This window comes from Onychomys torridus, chromosome 21, assembly GCF_903995425.1.
Source record: "Onychomys torridus chromosome 21, mOncTor1.1, whole genome shotgun sequence".
In the NCBI taxonomy this organism is placed as follows: Eukaryota; Metazoa; Chordata; class Mammalia; order Rodentia; family Cricetidae; genus Onychomys; species Onychomys torridus.
This window is the reverse complement of record NC_050463.1, coordinates 33,434,552-33,458,747: the sequence shown is the minus strand read 5'-3', so window position 1 is coordinate 33,458,747 and position 24,196 is coordinate 33,434,552. Positions and strand designations below refer to the sequence as shown.

At 50.5% G+C, this 24,196-nt stretch overlaps 2 protein-coding genes across 3 annotated transcripts in view; both read left to right on the top strand.

Moving 5' to 3' along the window:
• Mapre3 (microtubule associated protein RP/EB family member 3) overlaps positions 1–8,127 on the top strand; it is a 50,053-nt gene extending 41,926 nt beyond the window's left edge. Inside the window, exons 2-7 of one of the 2 annotated variants that reach the window (XM_036171101.1) lie at positions 3,736–3,863; positions 4,524–4,669; positions 5,243–5,444; positions 6,637–6,791; positions 6,895–7,047; positions 7,183–8,127. In XM_036171101.1, coding sequence (XP_036026994.1) covers positions 3,743–3,863; positions 4,524–4,669; positions 5,243–5,444; positions 6,637–6,791; positions 6,895–7,047; positions 7,183–7,251 — 846 coding nt within the window. In that variant the 5' untranslated portion in view covers positions 3,736–3,742 and the 3' untranslated portion in view covers positions 7,252–8,127. The remainder of the gene's footprint in view (positions 1–3,735; positions 3,864–4,523; positions 4,670–5,242; positions 5,445–6,636; positions 6,792–6,894; positions 7,048–7,182) is intronic. The other variant, XM_036171102.1, reaches the window with a different exon arrangement.
• A 5,826-nt stretch (positions 8,128–13,953) lies between these two features.
• Positions 13,954–21,823, top strand: Tmem214 (transmembrane protein 214). The gene is made up of 17 exons (XM_036171243.1): positions 13,954–14,399; positions 15,190–15,389; positions 15,839–15,989; positions 16,183–16,317; positions 16,542–16,624; positions 16,979–17,084; positions 17,170–17,251; positions 17,529–17,630; positions 18,018–18,159; positions 18,483–18,574; positions 18,843–18,891; positions 19,063–19,176; positions 19,385–19,502; positions 20,170–20,266; positions 20,427–20,574; positions 20,704–20,849; positions 21,017–21,823. Exons 1-17 carry the CDS (start codon positions 14,249–14,251, stop codon positions 21,141–21,143), a joined length of 2,043 nt encoding a protein of 680 aa, XP_036027136.1. The 5' UTR covers positions 13,954–14,248; the 3' UTR covers positions 21,144–21,823.
• The last annotated feature ends 2,373 nt before the right edge of the window (positions 21,824–24,196 follow it).

The following is a 24,196-nucleotide window of genomic DNA, read 5'->3' as shown; positions in this document are numbered from 1 at the left end:
ACAGATAGTGTGTGTATATAACAGAAACACATGCACACACAGGCACATATACACACATGCTTGGCTTCTCCTAGTATGGAGCCTCTGGAAAGCATGGAATGGACCTAAACCTTCAACGAGTTCCATAGATGCCCAGAAAGGCCTTCCTCAGGCTAGGAAACCCTTTGGAGGTCATAGACTGAGGAGTGGAGTATAGGACCATTGCCTCTGCTTATGTGAATGATCAGCTTTCAAAAGTCTCACCCATAACACAGAATAAAATCCCTAATTTGCCTGAAGAATTACCAGGGCAAAACTAACAACAAGAACTGCCCCACAAACCCAGACCCTTTCAGGGTGTCTCAGAGTGTCAGTGGACCAGAGTCGTCCTTGCTAATGAGCTCAGGGACCTCCTAGAGAAATGAGCCCCATGTAGGAAAGGTTCATTTTGACAGCCACCAGAATGGCTTATGCCCACTACACGCAGCCCAGCAGACCACACCCAGAATCTGACCATCATACGTGGGTCCATTCTGTCTGTCCACCTCTCTGAATTGCATGCCTTACTTGAGTTCCTGTAGTGCCTTTGTTTTTACCACATATTAGGGCATTTGATTCTGCTCTTTATCTCCCCAACCCTCACAGACCATAGCATATGGGAATAAAATTTCATCCTTGACTCTTTCCCATTCTGCCTCTTGAAAAGCTTATCTATCCACGCTGTCCACCACCCCTGCCGGTACTTCAGGGGAGTCCCTTAGAGATTCAGAAACTCCTGACTCCAGCCTCCACCATTTCCTTTCTCCAGTGTGGTTAGGCCATTACTTCTCACCAAGAACAAGTGTTGGAATCCAGAGGTAGATCACACAGCCTGGCCCCGAGGAGCTCCGTCAAGTAGAAGGGATAAGGCACACTGATGATTTTGTGAGCACAAGGACGCCATTGTTAGCTTTGCCCAGAGTTCCATAGGGTCCCGTTGTGAGCTTCTAAGAAAGTTCTCTGTAGAGGATGCTGACACCAGACCCAAGGAGTGGATCTGGGGACCCATTGCCAGAAAGTGATGGAAGACCCCGAGAACGGGTGTGAGTAGGTGTCACCCCATCCTTCAGCAACTTTCCTAAGTGGCAGACCATGTTTCCAGGCACTTCCAGCAGGAGAGCCAGGCATAGAAACATGTCAGTGGTGAGTTTAGGGGTCAGGTACAGGGCAGCGGGCTCAAACCCAGTCAAAATTATCCTGGGAAACCTCTGAAATTGCCAGGTCCCGAGTCTTTAAAAAGTCCTAAGATAATAATTTTTGTTTTTCTTGGCTTCTGAGCCCCACTTGGGCTCCATTGCCCCAGACAATGAAGGACAAGGTTTATTTTTAAAAAGAGGAAGAACTAGGAACAAATAACAGGATTTTTCTTCAGTGGTCTTTATGCCAAAAGAAACATTCATTTAAGTGAAAGATGCATGTCACAAGGGTCTATGAGATAGCGATGTGTAGGGTCAGGGACGGAAGTGTGAGGGGAGCCAACCCAGACAAAGTTGAGCTGAGCCCTGTTTTACATCTGTCACATCTGCCTGGCCTAGAGCGAGTGGCCTGATCAAAGTCAGATTCTGATTCAGCAGGTCTAGCCAGGTCTCGCTAGTAAAGAGGATTTCTCCAGGTTTGTTGTGACGGAAGCTGATAGCAGGTCATGTGCTGCCACATCTGGTTCTTTATGCAGCTCAAACCCAGGGCTTCATGTGTGCTAGCTCTGGAAATGATATTTGAGTATGACCTCCTTTCTGCTACTCATTCTACCCTAAACAGACCCTGTCTCTCCAACCTTACCTCTAAATTCATCCAGCCAGGAGCCAGGTAGCTCTTTACTCACCCTGTTTATGGCAATCTGTCCCCAATCCCTAAGTCCATTCTTTACTCTTCAGTGGTTCACAACATGTCATCCCTGACCCCACAGCACTGGGGCTACATGGACACCATCCAATTAGAAATGCTAGTCCTTGCACATCACTACGTATCAAGTTGGGGATGGTTGTGGGAGGGGGCGGCTGCCTACAGGGAACTAGGACTTGGGATGGCATTGTCTTCCTTCACAAAGACACTGCATATTAAACCTAGAAAAACAGCCAGGGATGGCAGCACACGTCTTTAATCCAAGCACTCCGGAGGCAGAGGTGGGTGGATATCTGTGAGTTTGAGGCCAGCCTGGTCAATAGAGCTGATTCCAGGACAGCCAGGGTTACACAGAGAAACCCTGTCTCGAAAAACAAGCTAACTAACAAAAAAGCCTGGGAGCATACTCCAGAAATAGGAGCTTTTCAATTCCTGGGACACATAGTATGTTTATCTCACTTGTTTCTCCATTTCTGATCAAGACCAAGGTATAAAAAAAATCTCCCCTCTGCTCTCAGCAACAACAGAGCACAGCTGATACCTGACTTCTGTGTGGAGTAGTGGGTAACACAGTGCTGGTGCCTGTCTCCTAGAAGGACCTGGATGCCTCTGCTCAGCACCTGAGTGGTCTGTGCAAAGCATCCTAGCCCTTAAATACTGAGCACTAACTCACAGATGTTTCCAATATTCCCATTGCTGAACCGTTCAAGTTTACAAGGCAAATACAACCTTGGGCACCTTATTCACCACTGCTGGCTTGAAGTTGGCCTATGGGTGTCCAGGCCTGCTGTTAGATAAATTCAGGGGTACTGGAATGGATGTGGGAGAAGGACTGGAGGCTGGAAGGCATTGTGGGAGGTTCCTGGTAGCTGTGGCTGCCAGAAACTATGAGATCAGTCAGGGGGAGGGAAGAGCCTGGACCACTGAGGAGGGGGAGCTTAGGAATGAGGCATGCCGGAAGATGGCAGAAGACAGAGTTGATGGGCTAGGAGACCTCACAGGTTTATAATGAGAGTGATTCAGGGCTGGTGCTATATAAATACAACTGCAACTATAAATACCGAAACATGTTTTATGGGACAGTTCTGGAAAAATAGAAGTTAGTTGACTTGGGGTCATCCAGCAGACCACTGGCCACAGGAACGGGGACTGTAAAAGCAGAGAGAAAGCAATGGTTAATTGGCTTTAGAACATAAATCTGGTCAGGTTACTTACTGTCTGTTTAAAATCTCCTAGTGACTTCTCATTGACTAAATAGAATTTCCCCAGGGGTAAACAAAACCCTTCCAAATCTGTCCCTGCTAATCTCATTGCATCATGCCTCAACACAGAAACCTATGCCCCAGGCCTGCCTAGCAACTCAGAGCTCTTGAAATGAGCCATGGCTTTGTTCTGGCCAGGTCTTGGGCTACTGGGCCCCTTCACCCCATTCCTTGCTCTGTCCAGAAAATCCCTACTCTTCCCATCTCTGCTCTGAGCCTTCACAACCCTGCCAAGCCAAAGATACCCCCCCCTCTCTCTCTCTCTCTCACACACACACACACACACACACACACACACACACACACACACACACGTATTGTTTTGCCATCCTTGAATTACATGTGTTCATCAGCTGTTCATCTCACTGTGCTGAGATTTGCCTGTCTCCTGAAGGTAGAAACTTAGTTAACTTTGTATCACTCACCGGCTCCTAGAGCTGCCTAGGTATAATAGACACTAGTTAATATGTCTAAGGAATGAACATAAACCTATTCCCTACAGGAATTGCAAGACTGGTATGAAGGGAATGCTGCTTATGTCCCCAGGACCCAACCAGGCTGGAGAACAGCTGGAAGCCCTGGTGCTGACAACATCTCTTTTCTTTCTTTGCAGCTGGGGTATGGCCGTCAATGTGTACTCCACATCTGTGACCAGTGAGAATCTGAGTCGCCATGATATGCTTGCGTGGGTCAATGACTCCCTGCACCTCAACTATACAAAGATCGAACAGCTCTGTTCAGGTAGGCGGGCGGCTGCAATGGGGTTGCCCGAGGGAAAGGCGGGAAAGACTCACGTGACTGTGATTAACAGGAAGAGGAAGGGCAGGAAGAGCATGCGATACTCCAGTGCTTAGAGTTGAAATCAGGAAACAGGCTAGAAAAGTGGAAAGCAGATGGGGCATTCCTGCGTGACCAGAGCCAGGACAGACCGCGCAGCCATGAGTTAACAGCATGGGGTCCCATGGGGCCACTCTGGGCCCAACTCTTTGTTCTCTGCTGCTGCTGCCCTTGGGGGTGCCAGGGTTCCCATCCAGACAGAGAGGCATCGCCTGTCTATGTCAGGTAGCTATAGGGCTACCCTACATATGAGGGCTTGAAATGGCACTGGTACATGGTTCGGATCAATATGTGGTCCTTTGGGGGCTGGGCAGGTAGCTTAGTGGTACAGTGCCTGTTCCAAATTTGCAAGGCCCTGGGTTCATTCCTTAGCACTGCCAACAGGGAAATAGTAAATCATAATCATGGATGATACTCTTGTAAAGCCAAGGGGAACCTAGCCCTACCTAACATGACCGTTGGACTGGCCCTAGCTGTAGGACACAGGGCGAGGCTTTGGGGGGTAGAGCAGCAGGGGGCCTGGGTGGTCGCTGAATGGCCTGTGTCAGCCAAGCCTCCTCACAGGGGCAGCCTACTGCCAGTTCATGGATATGCTCTTCCCTGGTTGTGTGCACCTGAGGAAGGTCAAGTTCCAGGCCAAGCTAGAACACGAGTACATCCACAACTTCAAGGTGCTGCAAGCAGCTTTCAAGAAGATGGGTGTCGATAAAGTAGGTGTCTGGACCCCTGGGGTCCATGAGGAGCTGTGTGTCCCTGGGGAAGAAGATGACCCAGCCAGGGTGACAAGGGCTACTCAGTTCATTCCACCATGTCTTCCTACCCCTGGCCTCCAAAGGGGGTGCTGTCCACCCAGCTCGGGGCACAGTGAATGCACTTAACCCCAAGATCCCACTGAGACAACACTTCCTTCCCTTTCTCCTCTGTGGACCCACCCCACTCTGGATGTTAAGGCTCTGTGTATTACCCCTGCCATGTCTCTCCAGAGGCCCCCCAACACATCAGCTGACTGTCCTGCCTGTGTGGATCCTGAGCCTCCAGTCCGCATGCAGGCAACAGGGTCACCTCCCACACAATTTTTCCTGTGTCTGTAGGAAAGGAATGTCCCGAGTTCCTCCCTGGTGGGGCCTGCCAGCCTGCTTGTCTACTCTGGTGCCATGGGAGGGGGTGCAGACGGAGAAGGTAGACATGGTTGTAGTCTAGGGGCTGGCTTTCCTGTACTCACAGCGGAAGGCAGTCCTACCCAGCAGGTGGTTAAAATGATCCGCTTCTGTGGTCTATTTCAGATCATTCCTGTAGAGAAATTAGTAAAAGGAAAATTCCAAGATAATTTTGAGTTTATTCAGTGGTTTAAGAAATTCTTTGACGCAAACTATGATGGAAAGGATTACAACCCTCTGCTGGCACGGCAGGGCCAGGACGTAGCGCCACCTCCTAACCCAGGTGATCAGATCTTCAACAAATCCAAGAAACTCATTGGCACAGCAGGTAACATGCCCAAGCTGGTGGAAGGAGTTTGGGGGGCTGGGCCGGCAGGGCTCTCCAGCCAGGAGTGGCCCCTGGGATACCGGCCCAGCCCTGCCAGCCTGGAGGAGACTGTTATCACGGAGTTCAGATGACATCACCTGCTGCTTACCTAGATGGGGAGTCCTATTTTGGGGTGAGAGGGCTCCAAAAGTTGTTCTAAGAGGGGAACCACCTGCACTAGGTATGGGAGCAGCTTAGTGAGACCCAGGATGCTTTGTCTTAACATGAGCTAGCTTGCCTCAAACTGGATGGGTCCACTATCCAGATCTGACCTACCCAGATCAGTATCCAGGCTGAGCTCCTGGAGCCAGGATCCAAGCCCCTTATGTATCCCTGCCCACTGGATACTCAAAAGCAAGAGTTTGCCAAGCTTGATCCTGCCTTGTATCTCTTCCAAAATCCCGTCCCCCAGAGACGCGTGTCCAGAAATGGTTGCTAGGGGCAGTGAGAGAAGCAGTGAGGCCTGTGGTGACAGCGAGGCTGTGGCCAGAAGGGGGAGCAGCTCCCGCCGCATCTGACCCGTCATAGCACGTCCCCGTTTGCGCTGCTGTCTGCCGGGGCCTGTCCCCACCCAGCCGCTTGCTTTGCATTAGAAGCTGCCTAGGGAGGTGCCCGTCGCTAAAGAGCAAGTAGCCACAGCATGCAGGCTGTGCTAGGGAGGAGCCTGAGTCCTCCCCCACTGCTTAGATACTTGTCCAGCCCAGCAGGGGGCAACAGAGCCCAACCTGAGAGGGAGCTGGAGGGGTGGGGCTGAGTTTCACTGAGGGTGGCTTTGGCTTCTGCTAGGACAGACTGCCATCAACTGCTCTCCTGGGTCTCATCTGTCTGTCAGTACAGAAGGCCCTGAACCCTCCCAGCTCCACTTCATCAAATTCACCATCCCCGTGTCCTGCATCCCTCCCTCAGGCCAGCTTCCCTCAGGTCCCGGTATTGAGATGGCCTTTCCTTTAGCTTCCCGTGGCACTGACGCTTCCAGGCTGGCCAAAGGGCTGGCCAAAGGGCTGGCCAGTTGCTGTTATGTCACCTGTGGCCGAGGCTTGAGGCCTAGATGTAGATGCTCTGATCCTGAGGGAGCGTGCCTGCCTTTTGCATGGTCCGCATACCAGGCTCTCTTGTGCTGTGTCGCCTCTTCTGACTCTTGTCCTCTGGACAGTTCCACAGAGGACGTCCCCCACAGGCCCCAAGAACATGCAGACCTCTGGCCGACTCAGCAACGTGGCCCCACCCTGCATCCTTCGCAAGAATCCCCCGTCAGCCCGAAATGGTGGGCATGAGGCTGATGCTCAGATTCTCGAGCTCAACCAGCAAGTGAGTGGGATGGGAAAGGGTCGTTGATCCTGGGGGCAGGAAGGCGGGCAGAAGCCTCGGAGGCGGGAACACCTGGCGTAAACACTTCTTTCTGCCTCAACAGCTACTGGACTTGAAGCTGACGGTGGATGGGCTGGAGAAAGAACGCGACTTCTATTTCAGCAAATTGCGCGACATCGAGCTGATCTGCCAAGAGCACGAAAGTGAAAACAGCCCTGTCATCTCAGGCATCATTGCTATTCTCTACGCCACGGAGGTGAGCCCCCCTCACCTCCCTCCCACCACTCCGCCAAGACCAGAAAGCGGGCTAGACCTCTGAACCTGCGGCCACTCGGCCCGGCCCAATCCCTCAGCCCCGCCAGCTGGCTCATTTCTGTCTCCTCCCCTCCAGGAGGGATTTGCACCCCCTGAGGACGATGAGATTGAAGAACACCAACCAGAAGACCAGGACGAGTACTGAGGGCAGCATGGCGGCGCCAGCCCTGACTGACTGTGGCTTCCCTGCCCCTTCCCTCTGCCCAGCCCACATTATAAGTCCTTTCCTGCCAGCCAGCCAGCCAGCCGGGTGCTTTGTGTCAGTGCCACCGCACTGGGGAGCCGGGCAAGTGGGGGTTGGGAGGTTGGGGCTGGTGAGAGGACAAGGCCATGTCGGGTCCCTCAAGTGGCACTGGCCCAGGGGACGTCCAGGACCCCTGTCCACTCCCCACTCCTATTTATTCCCGTTGTCTCTATGCTGTGCTGGCCAACACTTTCCAGGGTGCTTCTGTCACCCACAAGCCCGCCACCTGCTCCCCTGACAGCCAGCAGCTGGGTATGTGACAAAGTCATGGGTATATTTTTACTTATGGGATTGCCCTTGCACTTTCCTGTTCCTTTCCAGGTCTGGCAGCAGGGCTGGGGGCACTCGTCCCGGCTTGGCTCCCCTTCCCTACAGCCGAGACTGGGGCAGGACTCACCAACTCTTATTTATTTTGTCTTTTGACTTCTCTCGCAGTAGTTGGAGGGAAGGCTGATATGAGGAAGGGGTGGGGGGCTGAAGAGGCAGTGCTGCAAGCCCAGGGATCAGGGAGAGAGAAGGGAGCATGTGAGGGATAGAACTGACCTCCTGGCACTGGGCTCACCCACCCAAGGCCCCTGCCTCTGCACCGAAGCGCAGCACTGCCCCGAGGCTTCCTACCCCCTTCCTCCTGCAGCCTGGTTATACCACACAGACTCTGCCTGGCCCCCATTTTCTGTCTGTCCCCCATTCTCCCACCTCCCGACCTTTGCCCCTTGGGCACTAGCCTGCATTATGTGTTCACTTTTATTTAAATAAATTTGTGTGGTAAACATCCTTGCCATGTTTCCCTCGACTAAGCCAGAGCCAGGGATCAGAGCACATCGCCCTCTGTCCTCCTCTCTCCTGAGGGGACAGCCATGCAGCACAGCCTCCCATTATCAGAAGCCACCATTGGCACTAGGCTCTGACCTAGACCAACTCCCAAGGCTGGTGACTGCTCTTAAGGCAGGTTTTATGTACTTTTTCAGGGAGATGTAGGATTGCCTCCCAAAATGGGATGGCACCAGCAGGCCTAAAAATGACTTGTTCAAGTTGATGAGTAACATGAGTTACTCATATTATTATTATTATTATTATTATTATTATTATCATTATCATCATATTATCTTGATAAGTAACATGAGTTTATTAGGGATGCCTTACAGGCCAGTGGATGACAAAAAACACCTCTCTACACACAACCCTACTATAGGTGGAGCTTTTTGTCAGGACCTCTGGCTCCTCAAATAACCACACAGAGACTTATTATTAATTATAAATGCTTGGCCAATAGCTTAGGCTTGTTACTGACTAGCTCTTTCAACTTAACCAATATTTATTATCTGTGCTCCACCACATGGTGGTACCTTTTTCAGCACAGCATGTCATCCCCTGTTTCCTCTGCATCTGCTGGCAACTCCACCCTCCTTCCTCCCAGCGTTCTCTCAGTCTGGCTCTCCCACCTAACTTCTTTCTGCCTAGCTATTGGCCAGTTGGCTCTTTATTAAACCAATGAGAGCAAAACATCTTCACAGTGTATAAAAGAATTATTCGATAGCATTTCCCCCCTTTTGTCTAATTAAAAAGGAAGGCTTTAACTTTAACACAGTAAAGTTATATACAACAAAAACAGTTATCAAATAGGAATTAGTTACAATATCCAGTCCATTGTATTTGTCAAATTAAAAAAAAATACTCTATTAGCTATCTTATCTTTGTGAATCTAAAGTTTTATACCTAATTAATTTTTTATCATAACTAAGAAAAACTGTAAGTCTAACTATGTAGTCTTTAACTCCATCAAAGACCTCAGAAGGGTGTAATATTAACTTATGACAGGGACATCTGGCTGCCTGGACAGTCACCCAAAGTTCCTCTGTAACACTGAAGCCATCTTTGGCCTGCAGGCCTGGTCTATCTGACAGACCTGTCTGAGAAGCAGGGACTTTGAAGGACTGTCCTACCTTGTCTTGGCAAAGTTTGACAGTTACTTTCGTTTGCATCCTGCTGGTCCAGTTTGGACAGTATACGGTCAGCAGTTGAGGTAAGGGCAGTTTCTTTGCCCAGTGGCTAGCATTTGCCACAAAGAAAGTAAAGTCCATATGGAGTTTCTTTGATGCCCATCATCTTCTCTGAAGTAGATTAATGCTGCCAGGAGCAGATGTGTCTTATTGTCAAGAAAAGCCTTAGGTTAGTAAAATATTTTATATGCCATATTCTGTAGGTCTTTGAAGTGTTTAAAGATCACCTGTCTATCTAAATATATCTGTTTAACCTTGAAAACATACTTAACATGACTACAAGTTTGATCTTTATAGATAACTAGTAGCCTGTATTTCTTAATTATACATTACATTTTTAAATGAGCTGTACAGGCACAATACCCCAAACAAGAGTAGAAACATACATACAGTGTAACAAAAATGACTTTAAATTTGTATCAATAAACCAAAATCCATACCAATGTAATATATTTAAGATTGATAGTTGTTTTTTTGGATTAAAGTAGATTCAATAATCTACCCTTTTATCTCATCATTTCTGTTTCATATCCCCCCCCCCTTTTTTTTTTGAAAGAGATCTTTGAGGGCTGGAAAGATGGCTCAGCAACCAAGAACACTGGCTGCTCTTCCAGAGGTCCTGAGTTCAATTCCCAGTACACACATGGTGGCTCACAACCATCTATAGTGGGATCTGATGCCTGCTTCTGGCATAAAGTCAGTAGAGCACTCATATACATAAAATAAATAAATTAATCCCATTTTTTGTTTTTGTTTGTTTGTTTGTTTGTTTGTTTTGAGACAGGGTTTCTTTGTGTAGCTTTGGCACCTTTCCTGGAACTCACTCTGTAGCCCAGGCGCTGGCCTGGAACTCACAGAGATCCACCTGCTTCTGCCTCATGTGTGCTGGTATTAAAGGTGTGCACCACCGCTGCCACCATCACCACCACCACCACCACCTAGCTTAAATAAATCTGTTTTTAAAAAAGAGAGAGATCTTTGAATTTAACTCTTTTGTTTAGCTTTTTTCCTGACTATAACCAATAACAACTTGTAACCAACCCCCTTTAAATGACGACAAATATCCATAATCCATTTTTTTAAATGCAGACATTGTTTTCTCCAGACTGCTTCCTGTTGTTTGGGGGGCACTGGCATCTTTGGAGGAACCTTGAGAAAATCAGGATAATGATTAAGTCTTGGCTAGAGTATTCTGGAGCCTCTTGGCTAGAGGCTGGACCATTTCAGCCAGGAGCCTTAAAGTTGTTCTGGATGCAGAACTCTGAAGAAACTACAACAGAGGCATTCTGAGATGCTGGATCACCTGGGCCATTCATTTTTATTGGTGTCTGGTCCCCTTGCTCTGAAAATACATACACTTTCAAAGGTAAATATATACGTATGTATATGTGTGTGTATGTGTGTGTGTTACATCTGTATTAATACAAGTATAGATTGTGCATTGTACCTAAGTTAGCCAAAGATGACTTTTTATGTTTGAGTAGACAAATATATATTATGTGTCTTGTAGTTTTTCTAGGTTTATTTCTTTATGTCTATAGCCAGGATTTTCAGGGGGTCTTCTTCAATCAAACTTGATCTTCTTTAACCCTGAATGAATCCATAGCCTTTCATTTTCTATGGGAACAAAAGCATAACTTCTTCCTCAAAAGCAATACATCTTTTGACTTCCATTTTGAAGTCAAGACATTTTTTAAATACTTAGGTTGGTTTAATCCAGCAGCCTTCACAATCCAATGTCTCTCAGCAGCTATTGTTTGTTCATTACAATCAAAAACTTCAAAACAACATAATAACATACAGGATCCAGACTCCCTGTGTATTTTTCATCTTTACATAGCTTTTTTCCCTTTATATTGCTTTTTCTTTAAACACTTTTTAAAAAATTTTTTCTATGACTCTCTATACTCTTTTTCTTTTCTCTCCCAAGCCTATGTACATTTTTAAACACACTGTAACCTGTCTAGAAGATTTTTTTTCTGTCTGGATCTGTGTTTACTGCATATCTGTAACCTTTTCTGTCTGCATGAGCAAAACCTTACATGACTGCCTTGCTTAGCTCATGGCATGCTGGTGGCTGGTTCCTCCCACCTCAGTTCTCTGAGAGCCTAGCCTCATGGCAAATAGGAGCCACATTTAACGCCCCAGCTCTTGGAAGTTTTTGGTTCTACACTGCTGCAGTAGGTGTTTTAACCTAGTCTCATCAAATAGCATCTTGCCCACTGCTCATAAACCTCATACAAGTGCTCAGTAGCACTTGCCACTAGCACACCAAGCCTACCTGAGGGAAGGCTGTCACCAGGAAGCCACATTTGACTTTGTGTTCTGAAGTGTTTTTTAAAGCTTTCTCAGGCCTTATGTGGATGTAGGTGCCAGGTGTTGGGTGCCAGTTGTAGGCAGAGTTTTTTGTTGGTACCAGTGGCTCCCCAAATAACCACACAGAGACTTATTAATTATAAATGGTCAGCTGGTAGCTTAGGCTTGTTACTAACTAGCTCTTTCAACTTAAATTAACCCATATGTCTTATCTACGCTCTACCATATGGCAGTACCTTTTCCAACATGGCATGTTCATCTCCTGTTTCCTCGTATCTGCTAGCAGCTCCACCCTCTTTCCCAGTGTTCTCTCAGTCTGGTTCTCCCACCTAACTTCTTTCTGCCTAGCCATTGGCCAGTTGGCTCTTTATTAAACCAATGAGAGCAAAATATCTTCACAGTGTACAAAAGTATTATTCCACAGCACCTTACCATGTAGTTTTATGCGGTTCTTGTGTCCAGAGCAGAACTGATGCAAACCTGGGCTCAGAGCATTACTTAGTGTTAAAGCACCAGAGTAGACAACGAGGAAATTGTGTTTACATGTACTCAAGCCTTGTCCTCGTCAGGAACTGAACCAGTTCCAGCACACACCATCCAGTTGAAGTAATGGATAAAGTAAAGGATGGCTTGTCTTGCTGCAAGGCAGTTACTCCAGTGAGGATTTGGAAAGATCTCACCACAACAGGGGACCCTCAGGAGGGAGGAGGGAGTCTGGAGCTGTGGCTGTAAGATGAGCAGCCCAGAAAGTGGCTGTGCGGTGATGAGGGTATACTTGGCCAAGGAAGGTTTCATTCTGGTCTCCTGTAGGCTGGACTACAGGATAGCCCTGAACTGCTTGTTAGAATGCTCACACCTCACAGCAGCCATGGAACAAACAAGCCTGGAGCCCAGAGGACAGTAGTGTCTACATGGTCCCTCTTTATTAATTGTGTGTGGGGGGGGGGGGGGGTGGGTGTGTACATTGGGGGTGGAAACCAGAGCAAGTACCCAAGCACTCATCTTACACCCCAGCTCCCAAGTGGGTTGTTCTGTAGAGCAAAATGTAATGGGAGGAAGGACTCAGAAACACTCCACATCATCCACACAGCCCTACACTCCTGGAGCGTGTTTTTCAAAGAGCCTTGATAGCCAAGGCCCTGGAAGCCCAGCAAAGAACAAGAAGACTGAAGTGAATGCAAGCCTCTTGGGAATCGCTGAGGCCAGTGGTTCTCAATCTGGGGGTCATGACCCCTTTGGGGGTCAAATGACCTTTTCACAGGGATCGTCCAAGACCATCATAAAATACAGATATTTACATTATGGTTCATAACAGCAAAATTACAGTTATGAAGTAGCAACAAAAATAATTTTATCACAACATGAGGAATTGTTTTCGGGGGTCATATAGGAAGGTTGAGAACCATTGACCTAGACCGTGCCTAACAAGGCTTGTTTAAGGTGGTAGAAATCTTGGTTAGAGTTCAGACTCTTTTAAATATTTACTATGATTTTTATTTATGTAATGTGTGTATGTGTGGGTATGTGCCCATACTTCATCAGATTACCTGGAGCTGTAGTGGAAAAGCCAGTTGTTTCTAATCACAAAATAGAGCCTCTTCTGCGACCATACATGTGACAGCAGGAATTTAAAAAAAAAAAAAAAAAAAAAAAGCATGGTTGGTGTCTGAATAGAGGTAAACAGGGATCTGAGAAATTAACATACTGATGATCAGGTCAAAGACGTTCCATCTCAGAGCTCCCTGAGACAGTCAGCCATGCTCAGGCCTAAAGGGGATGGAGGGCCCCAGAAGAGGTGGCAGGGGTTGGTCATCCCTCACCCGTTCTCTCCCTCTGAGACCATCCTTCACACAGCCCCATGTCCTGCTTTTATAAGGGTCATGTCACCTTTCCACTGTTTTCTAAGGTCTAGAGAATAAAGTCTAGATTTGGCAACCAAGATCCTTTTCCAATCTTACCAAGTCCTGTCAGGTCGAACCCTAGACCTTTGCCTAAATTAACAAAGCCATACAAGTGAAGTAGCCGCGATCCCCAACCAATGAAAATTCTCCCTTCCTAGGAGCCATCTCAACTGCCACTTGTTTCAGGAACCCTTCCGTCATCCTCCTGGGGCTTCCTTCGTCCCACAGCTGAACTGCACATCCTGCAAGAATATGTACTGCCTTTGATCCCAGCACTCAGGAGGCAGAGGCAGGAGGATCTCTGTGAGCGCAAGGCCAGCCTGATCTACAGAGTGAGTTCCAGGACAGCCAGAGCTGCACAGAGAAACCCTGTCTCGAAAAACCCAAAGGAGGAGGAAGAGAAAGAGGGAGGGCAAGACAAGAAAAAACGGGACTAGTCCCATTTCCAAGCTGGCCAGTGCCAGCCCGCGGGTGCGCGTGTCAGATGTAAGGGTGGGGGGATTTTTGCGCCACAGGGGCGGGGCCTGCCCGCCGCCGCCCCTCCCCAGCCCCGCCCCGGCCCTCGGTGGCGCGGGTGGACTACGAGTCCCAGGCTGCCTTGCGGCGGCGGCGGCAGCGCCGACGTGGCACGGCGCGAAGGCCGTGCGAACTGGAAAGCCGGGAGCTGGCGGAGCCGAAGTCATGGCGGCCAAGGCAGCGGGCAGCGGGGGCTGGGAGGTGGTGAAGAAGGGCCGGCGACCTGGAGCCAGCGGCGGTGGACGAGGCGGCGGCGGCGGCGCTGACCGCCGAGCGCTCGGGGAGGCGAACGGAGTGTGGAAATACGACCTGAGCTGTGAGTACCCGCCGCCGCCGCCCACCTGGGCCTGTGGGGCAGGGGCGCGGCGGAGCAGCTGCGGAAGCCGGGAGCGGATCCGCGGGACCCCGGCCACCCCGGGTGGCTGCTAGCGCAGAGAGAGGTGACCGTCCCCACTGGACAGGTCGGGAAGCGGAGCCCCAGCGAAGCAGATCTCGAGCCGAGAGAGACCGGAGTTCCGATCTCCATCTGTTCGGGCCTTTGCACACAGCCCTCTCAGCTGTCCCGGGGCCGGGGGTCTGAGCGACTGGGCAGAGGCATCCGGGACCCTGCACGGTGCCCCCTTCCAAAGTAACCGGCAGGTCGGGGAGGGGTGGATGAGAAGGCCAGCACTGGGAGGCATGACCCCACCCACACTTCCAACCAGGAGTTAATCTCCTTGTCACTTGTTGAGATTAGAGATGTCGTTTCAGAGCCAACGAGAGTTGGGAGGAGAAACCGTGCTGGGAAAATTCTGCCCTTGCAGACTAGCAGCCAGAAACAGTGAAGCCCACCCTCTCTCCGCACACGAGTCTGGCTGTGCTCCCACATGCTTTGATTTGTCTGATAAAGAGCTGGCAGAGCCAGGGACCTGCTGGTGGTGACTGAAGTCAGCCACCGGGAGGTCTCTATGCTGTGCTTCGAAAGCTCCCAAGGAACGAGGAGGCGCTGGGGACAGCATCTCACTGTAAATGACTTAGGTGCCCCCGCAGAGAAGGGACCACTGTGCTGTGAGTCCTGGGGGCTTGAGAGTGGCCTGCTGTTTTCTTTCTGCCTGTTTCCGGTCCAGCTCCAATCCAGACCACAAGCACTCTCTATGAGCGTGGCTTTGAGAAAATCATGAAGCGGCAGAATAAAGAACAGGTTCCACCCCCTGCGGTGGAGTCCAAGAAACCAGCAAACAAGAAGCCACCAAAGAAGGTGACAGCTGTCGCTAGCCAGAACCAGAAGCAGGGCCCGTTCCGCAGCCTGGAGGATGCGCTGAAAGCCGTAAGTGTGCCTAGGCTTGGGGTGCGGGATTTAGGACGCCCAGATGAGAGGAGTTCCTGAAAAGATGGAAATGCCAGGGGACAGAAAGTTGGCACTTCGAATAGAAAGGAAGTGGGATGTTCGTAAGAAACGTAGGTGAGGAGAGTGGTGGAAATCCTGAGAACAAGGTGGAGGTGACAGATGCTGGTTCGGGTTCTCTGTCCCTGTACAGGAGTGGTCTTTCACTTCCCATCTTGCCCTCTTCTTCTTGCCCTTGAACATGTGACGGGCCTACAAGTGTGTGGCGTTGAGATCAGCATTCTCAGCTGCCCTGCCCTGTCCTTCTTTCTTGGGGTCTGGGTGTGGCAAAAATCGTAGCGTCCGCACAGGAAAACCTCCTCCAGCTGCTTCCCTACGCCTGTCCCTCCCTGCCCCTTCCCACTCACCATAGACGTCTCTCTCCCTGACAGCTGGATGTAGCCGCTCTGCAGAAGGAACTGGACAAAAGCCAGAGCGTCTTCACTGGGAACCCCTCTGTGTGGCTGAAGGACCTGGCCAGCTATCTCAACTACATGCTCCAGACCCCACGGAGCGAGCCCACCCTGAGCCAGTATCCACATGGTTAGTCCCCCAGCCCTCGGCTTAGATAAGGCCACGGACATTCGGAAAGGGTGGATGTTCCTAAGAGCCCACTACTTCCACTGTCCTGATTCAGACGTGGCTGTGCAAGTGGCTGGGTCTCCTTGGGGAAGAGAGAGCTAGCCTCAATGCAAGGGCATCCCGACCTAGCACTCACAGAGGCCAATGGCCCCAGATTATCCCTACAGCCTTGTGAGCCGAGAGCTGCGTGGGATCATCCGAGGGCTCCTGAGCAAAGCTGCAGGGTCTGTGGAGCTCTTTTTCGATCACTGTCTGTTCACCATGCTGCAAGAGTTGGATAAGACACCAGGTAAGAGCATCCTATGAAGGGTCACCATCTTAGAGCCCACTTCTTTCTTCTTGCTCCCAATGTGGTCACCAGTTCCCTTCCCAACAAGAAATGTGCTCATCTCCGAAACATTTTGGGGAGAGGAGGGAAGGGGGAGGAGGTTAGGATTTGGGCTCGCAGCTGAAAAACAAAAAGCATGGCGTGCCAAGTCATACAAGTAGATCTGAGAATGTCTGTCTCTCTAGGGGAGTCGCTACATGGGTACCGCATCTGTATTCAGGCCATTCTGCAAGACAAGCCCAAGATTGTCACCTCAAACCTGGGCAAGGTGAGCCCTAGATGGTGCTGAGGTTCCCGAGGGTAGGATTAGGGAAACCAGACAGGACCTCCATTGTTAGGCTTGGTTGTGGGACCGTTAGCATTTGCTGTGTCTCTGTTGGATAAGGATGACCCGTACGTTCGTGGTATTGTGGAGTGGCTGGGCCGTGGAGAGGTCCCGTGGCTTTCCCAGAACTGGTCAGCCAGTTTGAGGAGTTAGGAAAGGGGGGGAAGCATCACTGAAACCAATGAGCCGCACTGCCGTAGGGTTACACTGTTCCTGGCACCTCTAACTTTCTTCCCTCTAGGATCTGTAGTGCCGGTGTGCTGACCTATAACCTGCCCTTTCTACCCATCTCCTCAGTTCCTAGAGCTTCTGAGGTCCCACCAGAGCCGACCAGCAAAGTGCCTGACCATCATGTGGGCCCTAGGGCAAGCAGGTTTTGCCAACCTCACCGAAGGACTGAAAGGTAACAGACAGAGAACTGTGGATTGGTCTCTTCTCTGATGAGCCCTGTGCGTGAGCCTGAGCCTTACTGACTTTTGACTCTACAGTGTGGCTGGGGATCATGCTGCCTGTGCTGGGCATCAAGTCTCTGTCTCCCTTTGCCATCGCATACCTGGACCGGCTGCTCCTGTGAGTAATGGGGGGACAGCGAGGGGAAGGCCCAGGGTGTCCACAAGAGGCTGTTTCGGCAAAATGGGATGCCGTGATCCTGGTCTCCATAGATGCGAGGAAAATCAGGACCAGCTCCTCCCACCTCCAAGTGTGATGGTGAGGAAGGAAAGGGAGGAGCCATTGAGGGCTGGGGATGGGGTAGAGTTTATGCCCTTCTCCCTGTCCACTGGCTTAGCTGAGTTCATGGCTGGAGCACCAAAGTAGTTTCCAACAAGCCTGCTTCTTCTTTCTCTAGGATGCATCCCAATCTCACCAAAGGCTTTGGCATGATTGGCCCCAAGGACTTCTTCCCACTTCTAGACTTTGCCTATATGCCCAACAACTCCCTAACCCCCAGGTAGGACTGCTTTGGAGCATGCGTACAGGGGAGAGTTCCCAGTACAAAGTCAAGCCACAACAGTGCATTCCCACCCCTTTTCCCCAAAAGCCCTAGATTCACAACTGGAAGATTCAACAGTAGATTTCAAGGGGCCTGTGAGGCCCAGAAATTATATATGCCTTTGAATGTGACAGGTGTAGGTGTGTGTGTGTGTGTGTGTGTGTGTGTGTGTGTGTGTGTGTGTGTAACATCAGGCAGTCTTTAGGGAGACCAGCTTTGCAAGGTGCTTCTGTGTACAGAGACTCAGAACCATCCCAAGGCACTTGGTGACTCTCCCTTCAGGCCGGGGCTGAGTTCAAGAGTCACAGTCCCTTTGACAGCCTGAGCCTGGCCCTCCTCCCCTAGCCTGCAGGAACAGCTCTGCCAGCTCTTCCCTCGACTGAAGGTACTGGCGTTTGGGGCCAAGCCAGAATCCACCCTGCACACCTACTTCCCTTCATTCCTGTCTCGAGCCACCCCTAGCTGTCCTGCTGAAATGAAGAAAGAGGTGAGCCAGCCGTCTTGCCCTGCCTGCAGGGCAGCTGCAGTCAGCCCCTCTGGTGATGTTCCCTGGTGTTCTGCAGCTCACTCCCACGGCCACCTGCCCCCACTCACTTGTGCTCTCCCAGAGTCTGGGCCTGAGACGTGGGAGGGTGGTCAGTGGTGGCCTGTCACTTGTAGACAAGATCCTTAAGCCAAGGCTGCAGGTCAGGAACCACACCCACCCTGTGACAGCGCCTCAGGGGTCTTGACGATACTTCTCACCCTTCATCGTGGATGTGTTGTTAGCAGAAGCCCGAGCACTCTCTCTCTCTCTCTTGTCCTGTACAGCTCCTGGGCAGCCTGACCCAATGCCTGACTGTGGACCCCCTCAGCACCAGCGTCTGGAGACAGCTGTACCCCAAACACCTATCACAGTCCAGGCAGGTGGGGGTGGGGTCACCTGCCCTGATGTACACAGAGAAGTCTCCTAGTGTTTGCTTTCCAGACTAGAGCTGGTGTGTCATACCAGAAACACTGGTCACTGTTTGCCAGGCTCACACCTCGCAGTTTGTGTGAGAACACGGCTGGAGTGGCCTTTAAAGGACTCTGGGGTGGGGGCCTTTCAGCACTAAGAACCTAGGATCTTGGCAGGCAGAGAGGGAAACAGGCCCGTGGGCCGCTGACTGAAAGGAGCATGCTTTTCCTCAGCCTGCTGCTGGAGCACTTGCTCAAGTCCTGGGAGCGGATTCCCAAGAAGGTGAGGAGCTGAGAGGATGTGGGAGGCTAGGGCTTGTCTGGGTTCTCCGTTTGTGTCCCTTGACCTCTGTCCTCCCTTTTCTATGCCTTTTGACACTGAGCATAAAGCAAGATGGAGGTTCAGCATCTTCTTACAGGCCAGGACTCACCTTCTCAACTTGGTATTCTGTAGGCACGGAAGTCTTTGCAAGAAACCATTCAGTCCTTCAAGCTTGCCAACCAGGAGCTTCTAAAGAAGGGCATTGGTAGCAATGAGCATGTTGTCACCTGTGATACAGCCTGCAAGGTGTGCTACCCAACCTCTCCAGCCATGCACAGTCCTGTCTTGACACACTCTGTCTTGACACACCCTGGGTTGGGCTTGGGCCACATCCCTGTCCCACCTGTCTGTGGATCCCCCTACCTCAAGCTTACGTGTCGGCCTAGCTTGGGGCTTGCACTAGAAAGTAGAGACCAGGCCTTCTACCTCTGACCACTGTCCTCTCTGCCACCAGGGCTTGTTACAACAGGCACGAGGTCCTCGGCCACCCTGGGCCCGGCTGCTCCTGTTGCTTCTGGTCTTTGCTGTAGGGTTCCTGTGCCATGACTTTCGGTCCCACGGCTCCTTCCAGGGTAAGGAGTGGTTGGTCGTCTGGGAAGAGAACATGGTGGTGGGGCATAGAGCCATATATAGCATCTCCAAACCCCACCTTGTCCTGATGAGTCCTCGGTACAAACACTTTCCCTCACAGTTCTGTGCAGACTAGACTGATAGTCCCTGGGAGAGACATGGTCACAGATTTACAGCAACTAAACCCATGTTTTCTCCTCTTAACTCCTGAGGAAGAAGATTTAGCCTCAGGTTAAGATCATAGCTCGTAGGAACAGAAAGATAACTAAATGGTCAAACGTGCTTGCTGCCAGGGATGACGGTCTGAGGTCCATCCCCAGGTACACATGGTGGAAGTCAACATGAGTCCTCTGACCTCCCATGTGCACTAAATAAATTAGTAAAAGTAATTGAAAAAAGATGACAGCCAGTAAAAGGGCAGATCCTCAGACCTGAGGTTTTCTGACCTCTAAGTCCAAGACTCCACCCATTGTCCCATTCTTCCTGTTCCTGACCCAGCAGAACGAATTCAGCCCCTCCGGCCTGCAATTCTCCCTCCACACCTGTCTAGTTAGACCCGAAAGCACACAAAACTGCCCCACTCTTCACTGTACCTGCCCAGGACCTGGAATGTCTGTCTTCCAAGCCCTTGCCCCTGCTCTCCCAGCTCACCGGAGGCTCCCTTTGCAGCTTCTGTCACTGGCCGGTTGCTCCGATCATCTGGTCTCTTGCCTGTTGGCCAGCAAGTATGTGCCCAGCTCTACTCCTACAGCCTGCAAAGCTACAAGTGAGCTGCTGCCAAGGAGGGCAGGGTGGTGCTGGTGGTCAGGGCAGCCATGGACAGTGGGAAGAGCTTCAGATATTCCTCCCTTTTTGGGCTCTTCTTTGGTGAGCAAGTTGTCCTGGGGAAGCTCAGAGTATGCCTCTGTCCTCCACTTTCTCCACAGCTGGCTGCAGGGGACATTGCCAGCCTGTGGCTCCTACCTGCTGGCCATGGTACAGCCCAGTTTGCAGCTGGCCTGGACACACACCAATGCCACAGTCAGCTTCCTTTCCGCCCGCTTTGGTGACAGCCTTACGGGCTTCTTGCAGAGGGTAAGCTGGAGATGAGGAGTCGGAAAAGGACCCACCCTCCCAGAGACAGAGTTCTTGGGAGGAACAGTCCTGCATGGGCAGATCCCGCCCTGGGCATCTTGTCCCATCCCGTCCGTGCTCCCGCTGCAGGTCCAGCTCCCTGAGGTCCTGCACCAGCTCTCGCACTCCCTGAAGGAGCTGCTGCTGCTCCTCTACCACAGTGTGCTGCTGCCCGTGGGGCGCCTGCTGCTTGTGGCCCTGGCCCGAGCCCAGGAGTACTGCCACGAGGCCTGCAGGTAAGACCTTCACTCCAGACACCGCAGGTTCCCTGGGGACAAAGGTGCAGTGCTGTTGATTCTGTCACAGCCACTCGCGATGAGGTTTCAGCTGCAGCCCTGTGAGGTGCCACGGTCCCTCCCACACATGACCCCCAGTCCTCTCAAATGTTCTGCTTTTCTCACAGAGGAGAAGTGACGTGGGACTGCATTAAGACACAGTTCAGTGAAGCTGCCCGATGGACCTGGCTCTGTCTACAGGACGTCACAGTAGCTTTCTTGGACTGGGCACTCGCCATGATATCCCAGCAATAAGACCCGGCCTGCCTGGTTTCTGTGGTGGGCAGGCTCTCAGAGACTGTGGAGGGTAGAGAAGGCAGCTCTCTCTTCACCTGGTGCCTGATTCTATCTCCTAGGCGAGGGGCCGGTGCATCTGCCTCACTTCTCCCATCTTTAGGGGACTGGGCCGGAGCTCAGCTTCCCCGTACAGGTCTGCTCGGTATCTCAGGCCCAGTAGCACAGCTTCCGGCCTCCTTTGGGCTGACAGCCTTTCTCTACTTCTCACCCCTGTTCCTCCATCTCACCACATAAACCCCCACAGCCCACCTCCAAAAGAAGGGAGGTGGCCTCCTGTCCCCGTTCCTGGTCATAACCTCAACCCCAGCAGAAAAAGGGAAGGACTCCAGAAGGGCCAGCACCACAGTAGGTGACAGCAGCAGCGTCACCTCCACCGCCGCCAGAGTAACCATCAGTGGAAGTGCAGGCCACATGGAAACGCCTGTTACCTCAGAACACCCAGAACAAGCAAGCCTGAGGCCACTTGTGCCCTGCGCTGTCAGCGTCCTGGCTTCTCAGCACCGGCCCCCCAGGACCAGAGCCTCTCGCGGATCTCTGTCGGATCTGTCCACGGCACCATCCACTTGGAGAGCAGCGCCCTTCCATCAGCCTGTTGGCGTATGATACGCTCCGGGGTGGAATAAAGGACAGAGATTGGATTTCTAGCTTTCCTTTCTTCTCATCTTCATGTGGGAATTTCTATAATTTGGGGACAGAAAAATAGTCTTGGGCCTCTGCCCTGGATACTGCACTGATAATTGAGCTTCTGACAGAGAAAGTCCATCTCTGTCACTCAAAACGAGGTTCCCATGATCCAGTTGGCTCTACTGATTTTGTCTGGCTTGTCAGTGATTCCTATCCAGAAATTTGTTTCCATATGATTGGGAAAATGGGCAGAGTTGGGTGGCCTCCCAATCCTTCATTTATTAATTGGTTCCTTTTTATGAGACTGGCTTGAATAATGCCAAGAGACAATCAGGGTTCATTGCTTTGAGACGACCCATTGCGAGTGTGTTACTCTGTCCCTTGGGCAGGTCCTTAGGTCTAGTGAGTGGTGTTTCTCGGGCGGCATTGTTTCCCTTGGAAGCACCACAGATCAGCAGGAGTGGCAGTCACTTCCTTTCCACCCCTCTCCAGTGGTACCTGGAGATGCTCCTCTGTCCCTTCCCCAAGGGAATTTAAAGTAGCAAGTTTAAAAGCATCTTGACCCAATTTATACACCGCAGCCTCTGGCTTTTGCTACTTATTTTAGGAAGTAAGCAGCCACAGCTGGCCACTCCTTGCTGGCTGGCTGGCTGTTAACCATGACCATTGTACCCAGTGGAAGAAAGCCCTTTCTGTCCAAGGACCCCACAACACATCCTGTTTGTTCTTGTCAATCAGCCACAAACAGTTGAACCCCACCTAAGAAATTGAAGAGGACTTTTGACAGCCGGGCAGCCACAGCACAAGACAAGATACTACAGTGTCTCAAGAAGAGTTAGAGAACGCTAGCCTGCTTTCTGGGTTTTGTTGTGTGTTGGATTGCTTTTTCAATCCAACATCCTTGGCCATGTCATGATTCTGTGCTGGCTTCTACTCTGTGGTGACTTAACTTGGGTTCATAATTTCTGATATTAAAATCCTTAAATATGCCAGGCGCACACCTTTAATCCCAGCACTTGGGAGGCAGAGGCAGGCCTGATCTACAAAGTGAGTTCCAGAACAGCCAGGGCTACACAGAGAAAAAGTTTCAAAAAGCAAACAAACAAGAAAAAAATCTTAAATGCAGCATTTTTCTTCAACTTAAATCAGTTGGTATTATCACAGCCTTTCATGAGGACACTGACACTAACCTTGGCTTTATAAGCATATTGGGGGCCAGACAGTGATGCATGCGCCTTTAATCCCAGCACTCGGGAGGCAGGTGATCTCCGTAAGTTCAAGGCTAGCCTGGAATACAGAACTAGTTCCAGGACAGGCTCCAAAACTACACAGAGAAACCGTCTCAAAAGACCAAAAACAAGTCCCACTGGAGAAAGCAGCTCTTTTTCAGAAGGCCCCACCCCAAGATTGGGGTAATACAGTGCTTTTCCTGTCTGTAGCCAAGGACCACCTCCTCTCCATTACAGTAAAGCCATTTCTGTTGGATTTCATGCAACCAAAGTTCAAGTAACATGCCATGACACCGAAGGGCAATTTGAATGAGTATGTCTGTCTCACAATTACCAGTTCCATAGTAGTAACAAGTCACTTCTAAACAGTTTTTCTATTACAGTTTTCTATTTCAGGTTTCTACCTTCCTTTGGTGTTTTCATGTCCTCAGCTTCAGTATGAGGGTGACATGGTCACTGCCTGACAGATCATGTCTCGGGTAGCACTTGTAACCCGCTCTCAACACCACCCTAGTGTGGCTTGCTTTCCACAGTTAAGGGCATGCTGCCCAATCCAGATCTCTCCAGCCACTCTTCACAGCGGTGTCTATATGGTTGGGTGACTTCTGAGCATTTTAATGTCATCTGAGAGGTGGGACTTGTGTGGATACTTAAAGTGACCCATTCTTTTTTATTTTATTCATTTATTTATTTATTTATTTTGAGCTGAGGATCAAACCCAGGACCTTGTGCTTGCTAGGTGAGCGCTCTACCACTGAGCTAAATCCCCAACCCGTGACCCATTCTTTTACTCTACAATAGTTTCCCACCATTCAGGGTGTGACTGAATATTTAATATTATCATGTGTCTTGCCCCTTAATAACTAATGTACTATAATGTAATATCAGTAAGGATACTAGCATACTGGTACATTTTTTAAAATGTGTTATTTTAGAGTAATTTCAGATTTATGTCAAAGGCAAAAATAGAGGCTCGTCCTTCCTACCACCCCCACATGCATACACACACAAAGCTTCCCCACCATGGATAACTGTTACCAGGGCAGGACGTGCACATATTACAATCTGACAAGGTCTATACCTTAGTCAAGCACTTCCTTCCTTCCAGACTTAGATAGATTACACAAAATGTCTACTGTGGACCCAGGGGAGAAGATT